Source organism: Phyllopteryx taeniolatus, chromosome 3 (assembly GCF_024500385.1).
Source record: "Phyllopteryx taeniolatus isolate TA_2022b chromosome 3, UOR_Ptae_1.2, whole genome shotgun sequence".
NCBI classification, from domain to species: Eukaryota; Metazoa; Chordata; class Actinopteri; order Syngnathiformes; family Syngnathidae; genus Phyllopteryx; species Phyllopteryx taeniolatus.
The window spans coordinates 1,701,043-1,724,637 of record NC_084504.1 but is presented as its reverse complement, the minus strand read 5'-3'; the positions used below and the strand labels follow the sequence as shown (position 1 = coordinate 1,724,637).

At 45.8% G+C, this 23,595-nt stretch overlaps 2 protein-coding genes across 6 annotated transcripts in view; both read left to right on the top strand.

Annotated features, from left to right (window-relative positions):
* Positions 1-6,447, top strand: part of imp4 (IMP U3 small nucleolar ribonucleoprotein 4) — an 8,863-nt gene extending 2,416 nt beyond the window's left edge. Inside the window, exons 5-9 of the mRNA XM_061766372.1 lie at positions 4,169-4,301; positions 5,073-5,227; positions 5,319-5,413; positions 5,573-5,646; positions 6,137-6,447. Of these exons, the coding sequence (XP_061622356.1) occupies positions 4,169-4,301; positions 5,073-5,227; positions 5,319-5,413; positions 5,573-5,646; positions 6,137-6,249 (570 nt within the window). The 3' untranslated portion in view covers positions 6,250-6,447. The remainder of the gene's footprint in view (positions 1-4,168; positions 4,302-5,072; positions 5,228-5,318; positions 5,414-5,572; positions 5,647-6,136) is intronic.
* A 136-nt stretch (positions 6,448-6,583) lies between these two features.
* araf (A-Raf proto-oncogene, serine/threonine kinase) overlaps positions 6,584-23,595 on the top strand; it is a 43,738-nt gene continuing 26,726 nt past the window's right edge. For 2 of the 5 annotated variants that reach the window (XM_061766367.1, XM_061766371.1), the window contains exons 1-3: positions 6,584-6,879; positions 7,875-8,085; positions 9,715-9,818. In XM_061766367.1, coding sequence (XP_061622351.1) covers positions 7,978-8,085; positions 9,715-9,818 — 212 coding nt within the window. In that variant the 5' untranslated portion in view covers positions 6,584-6,879; positions 7,875-7,977. Of the gene's footprint in view, positions 6,880-6,901; positions 7,139-7,478; positions 7,502-7,874; positions 8,086-9,714; positions 9,819-23,595 lie in introns of those variants that run through there. The other 3 variants (XM_061766369.1, XM_061766368.1, XM_061766370.1) reach the window with 3 other exon arrangements.

The following is a 23,595-nucleotide window of genomic DNA, read 5'->3' as shown; positions in this document are numbered from 1 at the left end:
AACAAATTTGCTCAAAATACTGTATTTGTGGTAAATCATCATCTTTGTTTTCCCATAGCTTTTCTCCACGAATGCTGTTTATTTATTTATTTTTGAATGTATTTTGGGGTCATGCGCGCAAAACTGACTGAACTATACTAGTTTTTTAAAAAAGTATTGTCATTTCCAAATTTACACCAGGCGTGATTTAAAAAGAATAGCAACAAAAGAAGTTAGATGAAGCTCACTGGGAAGTGGTTATATTTTTTTTTAGACAAGCGACACAAACAAATGATCACTGGTGAAGTATTTTTAGAACAGGCCCGCGGGCTACTCATGTGGCCCTTGGGGGCTACCTAGTGCCCGCAGGCACCACGTTGTTGACCCCTGCTCTACACATTAGAAAAGCAGGAACTTCTCTGTTCATTTTTTAAACCCATCTTAAATCCCATTTTTGTTATTGGGCTTTCAACTTGGCTTAAGACTCAGCATCTGTTTCAGTGTTTTAATTGTTTATCTTAAATTGTTTGTATCTGAAGTATGATTCTTATCTATGTACAGCACTTTGTTCTCAGCTCTGGTTGTTTAAAGTGCTCCATAAATAACGTTACGTTGAGTTTTTAAATTATATTTGCTTAATTTTATTGTTAAACTTTTTATATTGTTTTTAAGATACCAGTGTGGTCGCCTCGGTAACGCGCTCTCTAGTATTGTTTTTGTTTTTGTGTTTATCGTCCGTCTTTGGAGACCTTACACGACTCACTTACACAAGGGGAGACCTGCTAAACATCAAGGAGGCTACTCCGGACTATCTGTCACCAACTTTCGCAAATCCGCTCAGTTTTTTCCCCGAGTTACTCACCGGAGCGGTGTCTGCGGTTTTCGGCGCATGGAGACGGAAGCGGCGCCACAGAGGGAAACGGGCCGGCATTCAGGTGAAATTCCGCAAGAGAGGACACAGATTGGCGTTCCCGTCGATCCACCTCGCGAATGTACGCTCCCTACCCAACAAAATGGACGAGCTTCATCTTCTGTTAAAGACCAGTAAAGACTTCGGACGTTCCGCGGCCATGTGCTTCACGGAGACCTGGCTTTGCGACGCTGTACCCGATGGCGCCGTTATGCTTCCCGGTTTCCACATTCATCGAGCGGACCGCGACATGGAATCATCGGGAAAAACAAAGGGCAGCGGGATATGCCTCTATATCAATGAAAAATGGTGTACGGACGTCACGGTGCTCAGCACACACTGCAGCCCGCATTTGGAGTCGCTATTTTTAAACTGTAAACCATTCTACTCGCCACGTGAGTTCGCATCATTCATCCTGACTGCAGCCTACATCCTTCCTCAAGCTAACACGAACGCCGCACTGCTAACGCTCGCCGAACAAGTCAACGAAATTGCAAAAAAACACCCGGACTCACCCCTCATTATTCTCGGGGACTTTAACAAAGCTAAACTCAACCACGAACTCCTTAAATACAAGCAGCACATCGACTGTCCTACCAGGGAAAATAATACTTTAGACCACTGCTACACTACGGTAAAAAACGCATACCGTGCTATTCCTCGTGCAGCCCTGGGCTCGTCTGATCACTGCTTAATTCACTTAATACCGACGTACAGGCAAGAACTTAAATGCGCGAAGCCTACAGTGAAAACAGTGAAAAAGTGGACAAATGAAGCTAAGATGGAACTTCAAAGCTGTTTAGACTACACAGACTGGAGTGTCTTTTGAAAATTCAGCTGGCAGCCTGGATGAATATACGGACACTGTCACATCCTATATCAGTTTCTGTGAAGAGGTTTGTGTACCAACAAAATCTTTTCGCACATTCAACAACAACAAGCCGTGGTTCACTGCTAAACTTAAGCAGCTTCGCCAAGCTAAGGAGGACGCATATCAGAGCGGGGACAGGGCCCTGTATAATCGAGCTAGAAACCAGCTGACTAAAGAAATTAACATTGCAAAAAGAAACTATGCAGCAAAGTTGGAAAAACAGTTTAGCGCAAACGACTCTAAATCAGTCTGGCATGCATTCCAATCGCTGACGATCCCCCCAAGCTGAGAACAATAGCACACTAGCCAACGACTTGAATACCTTCTACTGCAGATTTGAAAAGGACAGTTTCACACACCCACCCGGCCGCACCCGCGACCACAATCACACCTCTGACTTCTGTGTTAACCATTCATGAACAGGATGTGAGACCCATCTTCAAACAACAAAAGATTAACAAAGCGGCAGGCCCGGACCATGTGTCCCCATCCTGCCTCAAAGTCTGTGCGGACCAGCTCGCTCCAATCTTCACTCAGATCTTCAATAGATCTCTGGAACTGTGCGAAGTTCCATCCTGTTTCAAACGCTCCACCATCATTCCAGTCCCCAAGAAACCTGCAATCTCAGTTCTGAATGACTACAGGCCTGACGCTTTGACATCTGCGGTCATGAAGTCCTTTGAACGTCTCGGGCTGGACCACCTCAAGAGTGTCACAGGTCCCCTGCTGGACCCCCTGCAGTTTGCCTACCAAGCAAACAGGTCTGCGGATGATACAGTCAACATGGGACTGCACTTCATCCTAGAACACCTCGACAGTGCAGGGACCTACGCGAGGATCCTGTTCGTGGACTTCAGCTCAGCGTTCAACACCATCATCCCTGAACTCCTTTCATCCAAGCTTCTCCAGCTCAGCGTCTCACCTGCCATCTGCCAGTGGATTTACAGCTTTCTGACGGGCAGGACACAGCAGGTCAGGCTGGGGGAGGCCACCTCATCCACACGCAGCATCAGCACTGGGGCGCCCCAAGGTTGTGTCCTCTCTCCGCTGCTCTTCTCTCTCTACACGAACGACTGCACCTCAGCGAACCCGACAGTCAAACTCCTGAAGTTTGCAGATGACACCACTGTCATCGGCCTCATCAAGGACGGTGACGAGTCTGCATATCGACAGGAAGCGGAGCGGCTGGAGCTGTGGTGCGGCCGACACAACCTGGAGCTGAACACGCTCAAGACTGTAGAGATGATCGTGGACTTCAGGAGGCATCCTTCGCCACAGCTGCCCCTCACGTTGTCCAGCCGCCTTGTGTCAACCGTCGAGACCTTCAAGTTCCTGGGAATTACAATCTCTCAGGACCTGAAGTGGGCGACTAACATCAATTCCGTCCTCAAAAAGGCCCAGCAGAGGATGTACTTCCTGCAGCTTCTGAGAAAGCACGGCCTGCCACCGGAGCTGCTGAGACAGTACTACACAGCGGTAGTCGAATCAGTCCTGTGTTCTTCCATCACAGTCTGGTTTGGTGCTGCTACAAAAAAGGACAAACTCCGACTGCAACGGACAATCAAAACTGCTGAAAGGATTGTCGGTACCCCCCTACCCACCATTGAGGACTTGCACGCTGCCAGAACTAAGACAAGGGCGTGCAAAATCCTCTCGGACTCTCCGCACCCCGGTCACCAGCTCTTCCAGCTCCTTCCCTCAGGTAGCCGCTACCGATCAATGCAAACTAGAACTAGTAGACATTCCAACAGCTTCTTCCCTCTTGCGATCAACTTCTTAAACACCTAACCTATAATTCCATTACAACAAGCTGGCAATTTTTTTGACTTGAGTTCGTTGTCACATTTCTGTGGGGCCAATTATGTATTACTCGTGCACTCACTGTAGTTGTCTTGCCATGCTGCACTATTTGCATATACTGGCCACTCATGCCAGAGTAGCATCTGCTCCATTTGCACACTGATTGAAGAGTATCTGTAACATTTGCACAACCAACATTGTCCCAAATTATCGCACTACTCGTCACTTTAAACTGCATACACTCCTTGAAGTCTCAGCGCCCCTTGCACAATGGTCATTGCACCGGTCTATTGCAATATTCGTCATTCGAACTGCTCTAAGTGCTAGAGGACTCTGCATCTTTTTGCACAATTGTTTTTTGTCAATGTCTCTGTCTCCAAAGTGTTCTGTAAATTGACTGTCTGTTGTACTAGAGCGGCTCCAACTACCGGAGACAAATTCCTTGTGTGTTTTGGACATACTTGGCAAATAAAGATGATTCTGAGTCTGAAAATATTGTTATGGCACTTGTGCAAAAATGTATATTTTTTATATTGTATATATTTACAAGCATGGAGCTGTGGTGCCTGTCTTTCAATAAACAAGTGCCTCCTCCTCTTCTGCCCCAGGAGGTAAAGTTGATGTTTCCTGGAGCTCAACGCATGAACAGGGGAAACCATGAGATAGCTACACTGGTGCGAGCCTGCAAAGCCAACAATGTTACTGACCTTGTCATCATTCATGAAACCCGAGGACAGCCAGGTTTGTTTAATAATTCCTCAAAGTTCAATATAAGAGGCGTGTCAAAAGGTTTCAGGACTGGTATCACAGAAGATACATTTCAAATCAAACGTCAAACTACAGGTTTTCCCCTTCGAAATAATCCCCCTGGAGTGTAACACACGTTCTAAGCCTTCTCCCACGCTTTTATCCACCCCTGGAAGGATTCTTCCGGGATTCGCCGCAGCTCAGTTGTCATGGACATCTAGATGTATTCCTCATCTTCAAAGTGGGTCTCCCTGATATGACTACCCATGATCTTGGGAAAGAGGTTAAAAAAAAAAATTAAAAAAAAATCACACCAAGCCAGGTTGGGTCAGTATGGAGGTTGCTCCAGCACAGCGATGATGTTCTTGGCCTGGAACTGTCAGATGCTCAGGGCATTGTGAGCAAGCATGTTGTCCTGCCACACCTCTCAACTATTCTCGCACACTGAACGAAGCAAACAGCAGGATCCCTCTGTTGACTTGCTGGATAATCGTCTGGTCCACATTGAAGGGGAAAATGCGTAGTTTGGGTTTGAAATATATCTTTATCCCTTTTCTGAGACACCTCATACAGTGGTCAATGGTCATTATTTGCTTTCATTTCCATGTTATGTTCAACAGTCCCTCTGTCCAAGGACAGTGGGCTGTTACGCACAATTAATAGAATTCCATTCATAACATAAGACTTTAAATACAAATTTGTCAATTATAAACATGGTGTGAATTAATGTACAGGCTGAGATTATTTGTTCGTCCACATTTGCAGATGGCCTAGTGGTGTCCCACCTGCCATTTGGACCCACATCTTATTTCACACTTTATAATGTGGTAATGAGGCACGATGTCCCAGACATAGGCACCATGTCTGAGGCCTACCCCCATCTCATCTTTCACAACTTCACCTCACGGCTTGGCAAGCGGGTGAGTACTCAACCATGCCCTGCTCACATGCCACTGATATCATCTCTCACCATTTGTTCGTTAGCTCACCTAATTAATCCTGCTGGCACAGGTATCCAATATCCTCAAGTATCTTTTTCCAGTGCCGAAAGAGGACAGTCGGCGTGTAATCACATTTGCCAACCAAGAGGACTTCATCTCTTTCAGGTCAGTGTGGAGATGTCCTCTTATTTTAAAGACCACATTGTGCGATAAGAAGACAAAACAGTAAACGTGCTCACCTTTTGTTCTTTTCATTTTATCATTTTAATATTTTTTATCTATCTATCTATCTATCCATCCATCTAATCTAATCTATTGCTACAGACATCACACCTACAAGAAAAAAGACCACAAGAACATAGAACTGATAGAAGTGGGGCCCAGGTTTGAAATGAAATGTAAGTATAAACTGAGCCTGGTTTACAGGTTTAGAACTCTGTGAAGTGCATATTTTGATCTGTGACTTTATTTTGAACTGAACTTGTTCCGGACCTTAACTACACAGTCTTTTGAACAGGATATGCATAGGATACTGTGTTTGTTTTTATAAAAAAAAAAAAAGAAAAAAGGCTCTATCAATTACAACAGACAAGAAACATATCCATTGTAAACAGAATACCAGTGAACTACAGTTGACTATACAAGTTCCATGTTCTCTGACTACTCCTCTGAACACCACCTCCTCACTGAACAAATCACATTTTAAACACAGTAGAAACTCAGGAATGCACTGACACATAATATTGGTTGATTTAGCTAGCAAAGGACATTCTGAACCAGTTCATTACGTGCTAGTGACATAAGTCATTTTTGTGCTCTGTAATGTTTTTGACATTTGCATGTGGAAAATGTTCGCTTACCTTGTTAAATCTCGTTTGCTTTTTATAGTATACATGATCAAACTCGGCACCCTGGAAAATGAGGACACAGCAGATGTTGAGTGGCGACACCACGCATATACACACACGTCGAAGAAAAGAAGGTTTCTCAGTGTTGAATAGGTTTCAATTTTCAATATAATCCAACTTTTGGACAGTTTATAAAACATGTGTGTTATAGAATGACTTGCATTGTGTCCACTGTAGATGTCAGTATTTGGCAATAGAAGGCTAGATATTCATGTTTACACACACTTCGGTTTTATGTACTTACGGTATTGTTTTTTTTTTTTTTTTAAATAAATAAAATGCCTTGCACGATTTGTGTTTGCTCCTTTTACTTGTATAACAGACAACACACTTCAAATGAAAAGTGTAATCCGCCACACTAGACTAGATGGGCAGGACTCAGTTGTATCCCAATGTGACGCAGGAGATGCAAAACATGTACACTGTATGGAGGGTTTTACATATTTTCTGAGGTATAGGTGACTTGTTTCTGTTTGCCTGGCAGTCGTTTTGAAAAATGTCAGATTGCAGCTAGACATACACACAGTATTGTAGTAGAGTTCATTTACATGACAGAGGTAATTCAACGCCCATCTCTGATATGTCCAACTGGCGGTGTCCAATGAAAGAACGCAGCTACAGGAAGTGGCCAATGAAAATAAAGCATTTTAGAGGTTTTCCGCTTTCCTGAAGTTCTTGACAGATTCGACTTTAGATTGCGAGAGTTCAAGATGGCTGCCACAGGTAAGCGTTTTAATTTAGATCTGGACTGTAATAAATCTGTTTGGCGATGTTAGAATTACCAGTTAGCGCTAGACTTACACGCAACACAGCACAACTATGTCGTGCTATGGTTAGGATGTCAATGTAACAAGTCAAAGCTGACGAAGCGGAGAAAGGACCAGCAATGCTCAAGAGCCGACGCACTGGTAGAACCCCCGAAGTTCGCTAACGTTGTCAACTGAGCTGGCTACGAATAGCTGAAAAATACGTTAGCCACTGGGTAGCTACATAATCTCTTACACCACGGACACAGTTTAGTTTAGGAACAACTGCTTTTTCGAGTCGAGTTAAGGGTGGCTTTTACGTTTTAATCACTTGGCTGCGTTAGAATTATATCATCAGTTTGCTTTTAGTTGCCATTATCTCCTAAACTAGTTGACCAGGCAGCTTAAAGTTGCTTAAGTGGCACGGCGAAGAGAAACATGGCTTCCCACAACTCCAAATGTCACAGAGTACACAAATCCTACATTAAGCTAAGTGGCTAACGTAAAATAGCATTAGCATCACTCAATTGTGCCTTCTAGTTTGCTGCTTCGACTTTCCGCGAGTAATGCCGTTTAACACTCGTTTTCGTCCTTTCACGGTGACTATTATGAGTGTTGTGGTATCGTAGATGATAGTTAAGCATTAATAGTGTATGTTAATTGTTGTGGCGTTCACGTCTTGCCAGATTACTGTTCGACCATGTAGCGCTTCATGCCATCTGTCAAAATACCGCACCACAATCTGGCCATTCAGTTTACTAACATATTGAGTCGTCATCTTTGTGTTCAATGTACACTTACTTTATAGTCCATTGGAGAAGCCATTCATTGATACCATGCTTTTTTCACTTTACATTGTTGTTTATATTGCTTTTCTGAAATGCACAGTTCAACACATTTTGTTACTTTGCTCTGTTAAACATGTATGCTTACTGCGTACCCCAAAAATGAAACCTATTCATTTTGTCACAGGTTGCAAGTAAACCACCTAGTCTACTCTTTTGGAACCAACAGCCCATGACTCTCTCCTGAGGCTTCGGTCAAGTATAGCATCCCCCTCCTGCTTCCTCTCATCATGTCCTCCACCTCCTCCTACTCCTCTTCTGGAGAAACTAGTCCAGAGGATGTGCCCCGAGGTGGGGGCACCATCCGAGTCTACCTCCCCAACAAGCAGAGGACTGTGGTGAGACAAGTGGCTTGATGCTGCTCTTTAACATCATTTATCAATTTTTGTGTAACTATGTTAAAGAGTGATGGTTTCTCTTTGCAAGAAGTTGGTTGGTTTGTGTTGGTTTTAAGTGTAAAAACTCAAAGTTCGACATCTTTCTCACTTTGTCAATGAGTGTGAAAATTAACATTTGGTTTGGCAGATGGTGCTTTTCATCATCCTTCCCTCTTCTGAGTTATAATTCAAATCAGATGTATCTCACCTTGTCACATTTGTTCGGGTACTCGAATCTGGGCTAATGTCCTCCTGTGTGGAGATTACATGGTCTCCCCGCACTTGTGTGTGTGTGTGTTTTATTTTTTTCCCCAGGTGCTGTTCTTTGGCTTCCTCACACAATATTAAAAACATGTATGTTAGATTAATTGAAGCCAATTGCCAATAGATGTGAATGGTTGTCTATCTGTGCCCTCTGTTTGACTGGTGACCACCAGTCCAGGGTGGACCCTGCCTCTCACCTGAATAAATGAGGCATGCCTGGCAACCGTAATGAGGACAAGCAGTATAGAAAATTAATGTATTTTATGGCCTCAATTCGTAACAAAAGTCATTTCAAGACACTTTCCGTATAAAGCAGATACTATATTGCCAAAAGTGACCTGCCTTGACTGACATATGAACTCAAGTGACATCCCATTCCTAATCCATAGGGTTCAACATGATGTCGGTCCACGTTTTGAAGCTCTAACCGCTTCAACTCTTTTAGGAAGGCTGACCACAAGGGTTAGGAGTGTGTTTATGGGACTTTTTGACCATTCTTCCAGAAGTGTATTCGTGAGGTCACACACTCTGACGTTGGATGAGAATGCCTGGCTCTCAGTCTCTGCTCTAATTCATCCAAAAGGTGTTCTATCGAGTTGAAGTCAGACTCTGTGCAGGCCAGTCAAGTTCATCCACACCAAATGCTCTTATCCATGTCTTTATGGCCCTTGCTTTGTGCACTGGTGCACAGCCATGTCAGAAATAGAAGAACTTCCCACAAAGTTGGGAGCATGGAATTATCCAAGACAGTGGGTCCTTAGTTCCAGTGAAAGGAACTTTGAAGGATTCAGCATACCAAGAGCTTTTGGACAATTCATTGCTCCCAACTTTGTGGGAACAGTTTGGAGATGGCCCCTTCATGTTCCAATATGACTATGCATCAATGAACAAAACAAGGTCCATAAAGACATGCATGAGAGAGATTGGTGTGGATGAACTTGACTGGCATGCACAGAGTACTGACACCTACCTGGGAGAAGACCTTTGGGATTAATTAGAGGGCAGAATAAGAGCGCGCCTAACATCACTGTGTAACCTCACAAATGCACTTCTGGAAGAATGGTCAATTTCCTACACACACTCCTGAACCTTGTGGAAAGACTTCAGAAGAGTTATAGCTGGAAAAGGTGGACCAATGTCATATTAAACCCTATTGATTAAGAAGGGGGTGTCACTTCAGCTCATAGGTGACTCAAGGCAGGTGAGTGAATACTTTTGGCAATATTGTGTATTTTCTCACATAAAACATTAAAATACAATTTCTTTTAACATAGTGTTTGAATGTGACATTGTCAGTGTTGTTTAAGAGCCGTCTCCTTTTCACAGGTGAATGTTCGCCAAGGACAGACGGTGTATGAGAGTCTAGATAAAGCACTTAAAGTGAGAGGCTTAAGCCAAGACTGCTGTGCTGTATTCCGCCTTCTAGAAGGGTAAGCTTTTATTATTGTCTGCTAAATTTTCACTGACATTAGCAAGATATGCTACAAAATGTGCTGGTTTGAAATAAGTATGGAAGTAACACATTACTGCCAATATGTCAGCTTGTGGAAGTTGAAATACCAAGCCAATATGGTTGCATGAATGCGATACAATTTTATTTGATGTGCACAGTATGTATTGTTTGATTGAGGTTGTGTTTTTGTGAATGATGAGGAGAAAAAACTTGCGAGAGTTAAGGCACTGTTCCAAACTAAAAATAACAGATCCTGGGTGAGCAGATCACAGATGGGCAGCACTGAGAGGGTAATAGTGTAAATCTGTTCTCTGAGTTGACAAATCACTGTGCACAGTTTGTGAAGTGTTTTGACTTTATTGGTGTGCTACTCTCTATTTCCTTAATTTAAGGAACCGTTTGCTTATAATTAATAGGTTTTCCAATTTTATTAATCATACTGATTTGTAAAAAAAAGTACCAGTCTTTTTTTTCTCTCCCTATAAGGGAATCTGAACTTTCAGACATAGCACATTTATAGACATAAACATGAGATTAATGACCGCAAGAATGAGTATACGCATTGGCATACACAGCAGATTGTAGTTGAGTCAGCAGTCCTTCAGTGTGGCCCAGGACCCAAGAATGTGGTCACATGCAGCTCAGACCACAACTGCACTGAGTGCATTCAAACCTATATTACTATTCACTTTTGATCAGATCAACCAAGATCAAAGAAATAAATAATAACCCTATCCCAGTAGATTTGATGAAATGGGTGGGTGGTCTCTGACACACAGTTACTGTATGTGTAAAAGGCACACAGTCACATGCTTTGGTTTTGTGACTTTTCCAAAATGTTGACTTGTTTATGGAGACACTATCTGATCCATTTATCACATAAGCGAGACGATTCATACAGTGGTGTCAAAAGAGTTTGCCCCCCTTCCTGATTTCTTATTTTTTTGCATGTTTGTCACGTAAATATTTCCCAACATCAAACAAATTAAGATATTAGTCAAAGACATCACAAGCGAACACAAAAGCAGTTTTTAAATGGTTTTATTATTACGGGAGACAGAAAATCTAAACCGACATGGGGCTGTGTGAAAAAACGATGGCCTCCTATAACTTGTAATGAGTTTCTTAGAGCGCTGTGGAGGAATTTTGGCCCACTCATCTGTGCAGAATTGTTGTATTTCAGCCACCTTGGAATTTTTTATTTTTTTTTATTTTAGCATGACCTGCCTTTTTAAGGTAATGCCACAGCATCTCAATAGAATTCAGGTCTGGACTTTTACTAGGCCACTCCAAAGTCTTCATTTTCATTTTCTTCAGCGATTCAGAGGTGGACTTGCTGATGTGTTTTGGATCATTATCCTGCTGCAGAACCCAAGTTCGTTTCAGATTGAGGTTATGAACAGATGGCTGGACATTCAACTTCAGGATTTCTTTGGTAGACAGCAGAATTCATGGTTCCATTTATCACAGCAAGTCTTCCAGGTCCTGACCAGCAAAACAGCCCCAGACCATCACACTACCACCACCATATTTTACTGTTGGTATGATGTTCTTTTTCTGAAATGCTGTGTTACTTTAAAACAGAGGTAATGGGACACACACTTTCCAAAAAGTTCCAACTTTTGTCTCGTCAGACCGCTGAGTATTTTCCCCAAAGTCTTTGAGATGAGCCTTAACGTTGTTTTTGCTCATCAGTGGTTCTTGTCTTGCAACTGCTATGCAGGCCATTTTTGCCCAGTCTCTTTCTTATGGTGGAGTCATGAACACTGACCTTAACTGAGGCAAGTGAAGCCTGTTGTTCTTTGGATGTTGTTTTGGGATCGTTTGTGACCTCTTAGATGAGTCGCTGCTGTGGTCTTGGGGTAATTTTGGTCGGCTGGCCACTCCTGGGAACGTTTCTCCCTTAATAAAAAAATCATTAAAATAGTGCATTTTGTTTTTACTCATGTTGTCTTTGACTAGTGTTTAAATTTGTTTGATGATGGGAAACATTTAAGTGTGACAAAGATGCAAAAAAATAAAGAAATCAGGAAGGGGGTAAACAATTTTGCACACCACTGTATGTGCAATTTTTTGCTGTGTAAAATTACCACTTATACCCCAATGAGTTGGCCGACAATTTACAGTGAAAGCCTCTTTTGAAATTTCACTGTTCTTGTGTCAAGCCTGACATCTACTGGTACAGTTTAAAATCAGTGGCAGGTATATGTTTTTTTCTTTTGTCTGAGCCCGCAAAATATATCCCAGCACTTAAGTTTTGAAAAGATTATGAATGCGAAAACATTTATAAAATGTTAACACAAGGAATGTTATAAAATGTGGCGCAAGTTGTTGACACCTGATAATGTACATCCTCACAATTAGTGGATGTAATTTCTGAGGGTTGTCATCGATCAGATCGGGGAATCTATGGGTTGTGTGATAAACGTTTGCCATTCAGAAGGAAAATAGTATAATTTATAATCCAAAACAGGAATCCCCTTCCAGTACTTATTATACAGTCCCCTCCAAAGGTATTGGACCGGCAAGGTCAATTCCTTTGTTTTTGTTGTATACTGAAGACATTTGGGTTTCAGATCAAAAAGATCAATATGAGACAAAAGTTCAGAATTCCATCTTTTATTTCATGGTCTTTACATCTTTACATTAAACAACTCAGGACAGAGCACCTTTTTGTTTGAAGCCACACACTTTTCAAATGAGCAAAGGTATTGGAGCAGACATTATTAAATTAACTTAAAGTGAATAACATTGCCGGCACGGTTGGCGACTGGTTAGCGCGTCTGCCTCACAGGTCTGGGGACCGGGGTTAAAACCCCAGCCCCGCCTCTGTGGAGTTTGCATGTTCTCCCCGTTCCTGGGTGGGTTTTCTCTGGGCACTTCGGTTTCCTCCCACATCCCAAAAACATACGTGGTAGGTTGATTGAAGACTCTAAATTGCCTGTAGGTGTCAATGTGAGTGCAAATAGTTGTTTGTTTTTATTTGCCCTGCGATTGGCTGGCGACCGGTTCAGTGTGTACCCAGCCTCCCGTCTGAAGATAGCTGGGTTAGGCTCCAGCAGCCTGCGACCCTAGTGAGGATATGCGGTAAAGAAAATGGATGAATGAATAACATTTAATATTTGGTGGCATAACCCTTACTTGCAATAACTGCATCAAGCCTGTGACCCATTGACTTCACCAGACTGTTGCATTCATCATTTGAAATGCTTTGCCTTTACTGCAGCCTCGTTCAGTTCTTGTTTGTTTCTGGGGGTTTCTCCCTTCAGTCTCCTCTTCAGGAGGTAAAGCACATTCTCTATTGGGTTAAGGTCTGGTGATTGACTTGGCTAGTCTAAGACCTTCCACCTTTTCCCCCTGATAAAGTCCTTTATGTTGGCAGTGTGTTTTGATCATTGTCCTGTTGCATGATCAAGCTTCTTCTGATTAGTTTGGATGCATTTTTATTTAAATTGCCAGACAAAATAGTTTTGTAGACTTCAGAATTCATCCCGCTGCTGCCAACATGAGTTGGATCATCAATAAAGACTAGTGAGCCCGTTCCACAAGCAGCCATGCAGGCCCAAGCCATGACATTACCTCCACCATGCTTCACAGATGAGCGTGTGTGTTTTGAATCATAAGCAGATCCTTTCTTTCTCCCTACTTTGGCCTTACCATCACTTTGGTGTGGTTAATCTTGGTCTCATCAGTCCATAAAACCTTGTTCCAAAACATTTGTGGCTCATCTCTTTACTACCTTGCAAAATCCAATCTGGCCTTCCGATTATTTTTGCTGATGAGTGGTTTGCATCTTGTGGTACGGCCTGTATATTTCTTCTCTCGGTCTTCTTTGAAAAGTGGATTGTGATACCTTCACCCCTGCTCTGTGGAGGTTTGACCATTTTGTCTGGCATTTTAAAGAAAACTCCATCCAAGCTACCGTATTTTCCGCACCATAAGGCGTACCAGATTGTAAGGCGCAGTCTCAATTACGGGGTCTATTTCTGTACTTAAGCCATACATAAGGCGCACCGTATTATTCGGCGCATGCTAAAACAAGTTAACAGAAGCGACAGTGAGTTTGGTTGAACTTTATTCTACTACGAATTTATACCGGTAGTACAGTATACCTACCGGTGGTGTGGCGGAGGTAAGCATACATACTGTACGTAGCTTTATGTAATGTTCTCTAATTGGTTTATCGCTGCCAGCAACGTAGTGTACGTATTACGTCCCTATGTCGGCGGGAAATGGTCCGACAGTCAATGAAGCGGAGCGCTTACCAAAATTGCACAACATTTTTACAGATTTTGGAACTCTGTGCACACATAAGGCGCACCGGGTTAAAAGGCGCACCGTTGATTTTTGAGAAAATTAAAGGCTTTTAAGTGCGCCTTACAGCACCTTACATATAGGTGTTGCCTTTTAGATTGATTGCGTAAACATTAGTGCTTGTTTTAGCTTTGGGTTTCACCTGTGAAAACTGCATTTGCTGTTCAGCAAACATGCAGACCAGAGAGCCGTCTATGGGAGAAAAGCAAACCATTTTGAAGCTGAGATAGGAGGTAAAATCGATCATAGCTATAGCACAAACATTGGGCATAGCCAATAGAATTTGGAATGTCCTGAAAAAGAGAGAAACTACTGGTGTACAGAGCAACAGACATCGAACAGTTTGGCCAAGGTTATCAACAGCAGTTGATGGCAGAAATATTGTGAGAGCTGTGAAGAAACACCCAAAGACAACAGTCAGCGACATCACGACCAACCTCCACAGGGCAGGGGTGAAGGTATCACAATCTACTGTTTGAAGCAGACATCAAGAGAAGAAATACACAGCCCATACCACAAGATGCAACCCACTCGTCAGCAAAAAGAATCGGGAGGGCAGATTGGATTTTGCAAAGAAGTACATAGATGCCATGGAGCCACAAAAGTTTTGGAACAAAGTTTCATGGACTGATGAGACCAAGATTAACCTCTACCGAAGTGATGGAAAGGCCAAAGTATGGAGAAAGAAAGGATCTGCTCATGATCTAAAACACACGCTCATCTGTGAAGCATGGTGAAGGTAATGTCATGGGTGCTTCCGGAAGGGGCTCACTAGTCTTTATTGATGATGTAACTCATGATGGTAGTAGCAGCAGAATTAATTCTGAAGTCTACAAAACCATTTTGTCTGGCAATTTACAAAAAATGCATCCAAACTTATCAGGAGAAGCTACATCATGCAACAAGACAATAACCCAAAACACACCGCCAACACAATAAACGACTTCAGGGGGAAAAAGTGGAAGGTCTTAGAGTGGCCAAGTCAATCACCAGACCTTAACCCAATAGACCATGAAGGCTTTGCCAATTAAGATCCATCTTCATTAAAAACATTTTTTTTATCTCTCTTGTTTTAACATCTGGTTTGTTTTGCGTTACTGTTGAATGAACAGAATATTTTCCCCCTTCCCCATAACACAATTCACTAGCATTAACATTGCCTGCACATAATTCATGTAAAGAGATCCTCTACATGAGCTGTGTCAAATGTTTACAAACATACTGATAATCTCTGTCTATCTGTGTATCTATTGATTGATCTTTTTATAACCTGTCCATGGCCATGTAGAATGGTGGATGGAATGCCTTTTGTGCTGGAACGTTTTTTTCTGTGCAACAGGGGAGTTTGAAATACTCCCTCTGCTTAATTTATTGGGTTTTTTAAAAATTATTCTGATGTTTATTCAAAATGCAGCCGGACAGAAAAGGGTTTTAGGGGACAGAGAGAGGGACAGAACCGACAAGGAGAATAGGGGGGTGAACCATAGCAGAACAATAGTTAGTCTAGATATTTGACCACAAGTATCGTTACAACAGTCAAATCGTGTTCTTATTTGTGAATGGCGGTGATACCCGGTGAAGGCATACAACAACTAACCAATAGGACAAGATGAAAGAGGACAGAAAAGGGCAGGACAGGATGTGGGAAATGAGCAAGGTAATGCTACTGATGAGTGATGTGGAAGGATGCTTTTATAGTTTTTAAACAACTGTAAGAACCTGTGAGTTGATATCTTCATATAACCTGTGTTATTGTTAGTTGTTGTTGTTAATCTATCTATCTATCTATCTAATCTACCTACCTACCAACCAATGGGGTGTGTGTGTGGGGGGGGGCTTACAACTTCAGGGATCTACCACCCCAATTCCAATGAAGTTGGGATGTTGTGTTAAACATAAATAAAAAGATAGATATATTGACAATTATATAAATAACCACTCGGTTTATTAGTGCAGTAAATGAACAAGAAACAATATAGTTAAAACGGTAAAAAAAAATAAAAAGCCCACTGATTGCTTCAACATTGACATGGCATTCGTTAAACGTATTATTATAAACATAGTAGAACCTCTCACACACATTTCGAACCGGTCTTTCTAACTGGTATTTTTCCATTTAAAATGAAAATAGCTAAAGTAATACCAACCTACAAAAACGGGGGAAATTTTTTTTTTCACCATCTACAGACCACTATCACTACTTCTACAGTTCTCAAACATCTTGGAAAAATGATTCGCACATATACTTGACAAATTCAGAGACAAATACGATCTTTTAAATGAAAACCAGCTTCAGAGTAAAAGGTCCACCTTGATGACAGGCATGGAGTTGGTGGAGGGGATATCCACAAATATTGATAATAGAGAATACACTATGGGTGTTTTTATAGACTTAAAAACAGCATTCGACACCGTTGATCATAATATACTAATGAAAACAATTTGAGAGATGGCATTTGAGGTCTCTTACAGGTGGATTAAAAGTTACTTCGATGAAAAATTCCCATATGTGAAATTTAACTCACTCACTGGCATATCCCCCCTCCTTGAGCCGTCACCTTGTCGTGGTGGAGGGGTTTGTGTGTCCCAGTGATCCTAGGAGCTAAGTTGTCTGGGGCTTTATGCCCCTGGCAGGGTCACCCATGACAAACAGGTCCTAGGTGAGGGACCAGACAAAGCACGGCTCAAAGACCCCTAATGATGACGACAAACAATGGACTTCGTTTTCCCTTGCCCGGACGCGGGCCACCGGGGCCTCCCACTGGAGCCAGGCCTGGTGGTGGGGCTCGAAGGCGAGCGCCTGGTGGCCCGGCCGGGCACAGCCCGAAAGGGTAACGTGGGTCCCCCTTCCCATGGGCTCACCACCTGTGGGAGGGGCCATAGGGGTCGGGTGCAGTGTGAGCTGGGCGGTGGCCGAAGGCGAGGACCTTGGCGATCCGATCCCCGGCTACAGAAGCTGGCTCTAGGGACGTGGAATGTCACCTCTCTGGCAGGGAAGGAGCCCGAGCTGGTGTGTGAGGTCGAGAAGTTCCGACTCGATATAGTCGGACTCGCCTCCACACACACCTGGGGCTCTGGTACCAGTCCTCTCGAGAGGGGTTGGACTCTCTTCCACTCTGGAGTTGCCCATGGTGAGAGGCGCCGAGCAGGTGTGGGTATACTTATTGCCCCCCGGCTCGGCGCCTGTACGTTGGGGTTCACCCCGGTGGACGAGAGGGTAGCCTCCCTCCGCCTTCGGGTGGGGGGACGGGTCCTGACTGTTGTTTGTGCCTATGCACCAAACAGCAGTTCAGAGTACCCACCCTTTTTGGAGTCCTTGGAGGGGGTGCTGGAGAGCGCTCCCGCTGGGGACTCCATTGTTCTATTGGGGGACTTCAATGCTCACGTGGGCAATGACAGTGAGACCTGGAAGGGCGCGATTGGGAGGAACGGCCCCCCCGATCAGAACCCAAGCGGTGTTCTGTTATTGGACTTCTGTGCTCGTCACGGATTGTCCATAACAAACACCATGTTCAACCATAAGGGTGTCCACACGTGCACTTGGCACCAGGACACCCTAGGTCGCAGTTCGATGATCGACTTTGTGGTCGTGTCATCGGACTTGTGGCCGCATGTCTTGGACACTCGGGTGAAGAGAGGGGCGGAGCTGTCAACTGATCACCACCTGGTGGTGAGTTGGCTCCGATGGTGGGGGAAGATGCCGGTCCGACGTGGCAGGCCCAAACGTATTGTGAGGGTCTGCTGGGAACGTCTGGCAGAATCCCCTGTCAGAAGGAGTTTCAACTCCCACCTCCGACAGAACTTTGCTCATGTTCCGGGGGAGGCGGGGGACATCGAGTCCGAGTGGACCATGTTCCGCGCCTCCATTGCTGAGGCGGCCGACCGGAGCTGTGGCCGTAAGGTGGTCGGTGCCTGTCGTGGCGGCAATCCCCGAACCCGTTGGTGGACACCAACGGTGAGGGATGCCGTCAAGCTGAAGAAGGAGTCCTATCGGGCCTTTTTGGCCTGTGGGACTCCTGAGGCAGCTGATGGGTACCGGCTGGCCAAGCGGAATGCAGCTCTGGTGGTCGCTGAAGCAAAAACCCGGGCATGGGAGGAGTTCGGTGAGGCCATGGAGAAAGACTTCCGGACGGCTTCGAGGAAATTCTGGTCCACCATCCGACGTCTCAGGAGAGGAAAGCAGTGCACCACCAACACTGTGTATAGTGGGGATGGGGCGCTGCTGACCTCGACTCGGGACGTTCTGAGTCGGTGGGGAGAATACTTCGAAGACCTCCTCAATTCCACCGACACGCCTTCCCATGGGGAAGCAGAGTGTGGGTTCTCTGAGGCGGGCTCTCCTATCTCTGGGTTTGAGGTCACCGAGGTAGTTAAAAAGCTCCTCGGTGGCAGGGCCCCGGGGGTGGATGAGATTTGCCCGGAGTTCCTAAAGGCTCTGGATGTTGTGGGGCTGTCCTGGTTGACACGCCTCTGCAACATCGCGTGGACATCGGGGACAGTGCCTCTGGATTGGCAGACTGGGGTGGTGGTCCCCCTTTTTAAGAAGGGGGACCGGAGGGTGTGTTCCAACTACAGGGGGATCACACTGCTCAGCCTCCCTGGTAAGGTCTATTCAGGGGTGCTGGAGAGGAGGGTCCGTCGGGAAGTCGAATCTCAGATTCAGGAGGAGCAGTGTGGTTTTCGTCCTGGCCGTGGAACAGTGGACCAGCTCTACACCCTCGGCAGGGTCCTCGAGGGTGCATGGGAGTTCGCCCAACCAGTCTACATGTGTTTTGTGGACTTGGAGAAGGCGTTCGACCGTGTCCCTCGGGGAGTCCTGTGGAGAGTGCTTCGGGAGTATGGGGTACCGAACCCCCTGATACGGGCTGTTCGGTCCCTGTACGACCGGAGTCAGAGTTTGGTCCGCATATCCGGCAGTAAGTCGGACTCGTTCCCGGTGAGGGTTGGACTCCGCCAAGGCTGCCCTTTGTCGCCGATTCTGTTCATAACTTTTATGGACAGAATTTCTAGGCGCAGCCGAGGCGTAGAGGGGGTCCGGTTTGGTGGCCTCAGTATTGCATCTCTGCTTTTTGCAGATGATGTGGTTCTGTTGGCTTCATCAAGCCGTGACCTCCAACTCTCATTGGAGCAGTTCGCAGCCGAGTGTGAAGCGGCTGGGATGAGAATCAGCACCTCCAAATCTGAGACCATGGTCCTCAGTCGGGAAAGGGTGGCATGCCATCTCCAGGTCGGGGATGAGATCCTGCCCCAAGTGGAGGAATTCAAGTATCTTGGGGTCTTGTTCACGAGTGAGGGAAGAATGGAACGGGAGATCGACAGGCAGATCGGTGCAGCGTCTGCAGTGATGCGGACTTTGTATCGGTCCGTTGTGGTAAAGAAAGAGCTAAGCCGAAAGGCGAAGCTCTCAATTTACCGGTCGATCTTCGTTCCTACCCTCACCTATGGTCATGAGCTGTGGGTCGTGACCGAAAGAACAAGATCCCGGATACAAGCAGCCGAAATGAGTTTCCTCCGCAGGGTGTCCGGGCTCTCCCTTAGAGATAGGGTGAGAAGCTCGGTCATCCGGGAGGATCTCAGAGTAGAGCCGCTGCTCCTCCGCATTGAGAGGAGCCAGATGAGGTGGCTGGGGCATCTGATTCGGATGCCTCCCGGACGCCTCCCTGGTGAGGTGTTCCGGGCATGTCCCACCGGGAGGAGACCCCGGGGACGACCCAGGACGCGCTGGAGAGACTACATCCTTCGGCTGGCCTGGGAACGCCTCGGGATCCCCCCGGAAGAGCTGGATGAAGTGGCTGGGGAGAGGGTAGTCTGGGCGTCCCTGCTGAAGCTACTGCCCCCGCGACCCGACCCGGATAAGCGGTAGAGAATGGATGGATGGATGGACTGCCATATCCATGTTAACATGGATATTTTAATTCAACAACCGCCGTCAATGGCAGTGAATTTAATAACGAAAACTCAAATAAATTAAAGATCACTTAAGGGGTCCCCCATGGATACATCATTGATATCTGCAGTGTTTCCAAAATCTTTCTTTTTAATCTACAGTGCTATGAAAAAGTTTTTGCCCTCTTCTCAAAATCTTATATTTTTGCATAGTTCCCCCACGTTAATGGTTAAGATCATCCATCCATTTTATTCTGCTTATCTGAGGGCGGGCCAGCAGTTTAAGAAGGGAACCCCAGACTTTCCTATTCCCAGCCACTTCATCCAGCTCTTCCGGAGGGGGGGGGGGGGAACCCGAGGCGTTCCCAGCCCAGCCGAGAGACAAAGTCTCTCCAGTGTGTCCTGGGTCATCCCTGAGGCCTCTTCCCCGTGGGACGTGCCCAGAACACCTCACCAGAGAGGCCTCCGGGGGCCATCCTAACCAGATGTCCGAGCCACCTCACCTGGTTCCTCTCGATGCGGAGGAGCAGCGGCTAGACTCTGCGCCCCTCCCGAATGACCGAGATTCTTATCCTATCTCTTAGGTGGAGCCCGGACACCCTGCAGTGCAAACTAATTCCGGCCGCTTATATCCGCAATCTTGTTCTTTTGGTCATGACCCACAGCTCATGACCATAGGTGAGTGTAGGAACGTAGATTGACCGGTAAATGGAGCGCTTTGCCTTTTGGCTCTGCTCTTTCTTTACTACGACTGACCAATAGACAGCAGCAGTGCAGACCCTCCACCTATCCGCCTGTCGATCTCCTACTCCATTCTTCCCTCACTCGTGAAGAAGACCCCGAGATACTTGAACTCTTCACTTGGGGCAGGATCCCCGACCCGGAAAGGGCTCTCCACTCTTTTCCGACTGAGAACCATGGTCTCAGATTCGGAGATGCTGATTTTCATCCCAGCCGCTTCACACGCAGCTGCGAACCGCTCCAGCGAGAGATGAAGGTCACGGCTTGATGAAGCCATCAGAACAACATCATCTGCAAAAAGCAGAGACGCAGTGCTGAGACCACCAAACCGGTCACCCTCAACACCTCTGTTGTGCCTAGAAATTCTGTCCATAAAGGTAATGAACAGATTCGGTGACAACGGGCAGCCTTGGCAAAGTCCAACTCTCACTGAAAACGTATTTGACTTATTGCCGGCAACGTGGACCCATCTCTGACATCGGTCGTACAGGGACCGAACAGCCCTCATTAGGGGTCAGGTACCTCATATTCCCGGCGCACCCTCCACAGTACTCCCCGATTGACACTGTGTAACGCCTTCTCCAAGTTCACAAAACACATGTAGACTGGTTGGGCGAACTCCCATGCACCCTCGAGGACACTTCTGAGGGTGTAGAGCTGGTCCACTGTTCCACAGCCAGGACGAAACCCACACTGCTGCTCCTGAATCTGAGAATCGACTTCGAGATGGAACCTCCTCTCCAGAACCCCAAAATAGACCTTACCGGCGAGGCTCAGGAGTGTGATTTCCCCCTGTAGTTGGAACACACCCTACAGTCCCCTTCTTAAAAAGGAGGACCACTACCCCGGTCTGCCAATCCCCACGCACTGTTCCCAATGTCCACGCGATGTTGCAGAGGCATGTCAGCCAGGACAGGCACACAACATCCAGAGCCTTTAAGGAACTTCGGGGGGATCTCATCCATCCCCGGGGCCCTGCCACCAAGGACTTTTTAAGCCACCTCTGTGATGTCAAACCCGCCTCAGAGCCCTCAGACTCTGCTTTCTCTTGGGAAGACGTGCCGGTAGAATTGAGGCCTTCGAAGTATTCGGCCCACCGACACACGTTGTCCCGAGTGGAGGTCAGCAGCACCCCATCCCCACCATACACAGTATTAATGGTGCACTGGTTCCCCCTCCTGAGATGGCGGATGATGGACTAGAATTTCCTCGAAGCCGTTTCCTGGAAGTCGTTCTCCATGGCCACACCAAACTCTTCCCATGCCCAAGTTCTTGCCTCAGTGACCACAAAAGTCATATTCTGCTTGCCTAGCTGGTACCCATCAGCTTCCTCCGGAGTCCCTACAGACTAAAAAGACCCGATAGGACTCCTCCTTCAGCTTGACGGCATCCCACACCGCTGGTGTCCACCAATGGGTTCTGGGATTGCCGCCATAACAGGTACTGACCACCTTACGGTCACATCTTCGGTTGGCCACCTCCACAATGGAGGCGCAGAACATGGTCCACTCTGACTCAATGTACCCTGCCTCCCCTGGGACGTGGGCAAATTTTGCCAGAGGTTGGCGTTGAAATTCCTTCTGACAGGTGACTCTGCCAGATGTTTCCAGCAGACCCTCACAATACGGTTGGGTCTGCCAGGTCAGACCGGCATCTTCCTCCACCATCGGAGCCAACACACCACCACGTGGTGATCAGTTCACAGCTCCGCCCCTCTCTTCACCCAAGTGTCCAAGACCTGCGGCCGTAAGTCCGATGAAACGACCACAAAGTCTATCATTGAACTACGGCCTAAGGTTCCCTGGTGCCAAGTGCACAAATGGACACCCTTATGTCTGAACATGGTGTTTGTTATGGACAATCTGTGACGAGCATAGAAGTCCAATAACAGAACACTGCTTGGGTTCTGATCAGGGGGGCTGTTCTTCCCAATCACGCCTTCCAGGTCTCACTGTCATTGCCCACGAGTGTTGAAGCCCCCCAGCAAAATGAGGGAGTCCCCAGCAGGGGTGCTCGAAAGCAATGTTCCCCAACCTTTTTTGCACCGTGGACCGGTTTAGAGTAGCCGTTTTTCTCACGGACCGGCTGTGGTGCGCAAATATATATGTATGTATGTGAATATCTCGCAAAAATAAATTAACACAACAGTCTTAAAAACGTGCTTGGATACGTCCACGCTTGCCCCGCTTCTGCTTCCTCCTTCGCCGTTCGTGCCGCGTCCACTGTGGGCGCGATGCAGGAGTGGGGGTCAGAGGTGTTTAAGCAGCCGGAGCAGACCGCAGTTCCGTAGCTCCTCAGTGGGGGTAGACTTTTAACTCCCTAAAAGTAGTTCTGCCTGTGTCGAGCAGAAATCTACGACTGTATTAGAGCGGACTTGGTGCGTGAGAGTAGCTGTTGTGATAAACCCGTATTTTAAGTAGGACTCCTGATATAGTGTTGTTTACGCTTAACACATAACAGAATAATTATGTAGTCTTGACCTGTCAATTGAGACACGCAGCTGTTGCGGCGGCAAAGGTCTGGTCAATTTTCAAAATAAAACACATTGACAACAATAAGGAAGAGACTGGGCAAAAATTGCATCCATAACAGAGTTCCATTGCAAAGACCACTACTGACCAAAAATAACATGAAGGCTTGTCTTACTTTTGCAAAAAAATAAAAAAATAAATCATCTGAATGAGACTTTTGGGAGAAAATTATATGGACTGACAACAAGAAGAAAGTTGAGCTTTTTTGGTTGAGTTTTCTTGTATTTGTAGATGTGGCGCCGAACTGTGTTAACTGACAATCGTTTTCTCAAGTGTTTCTGA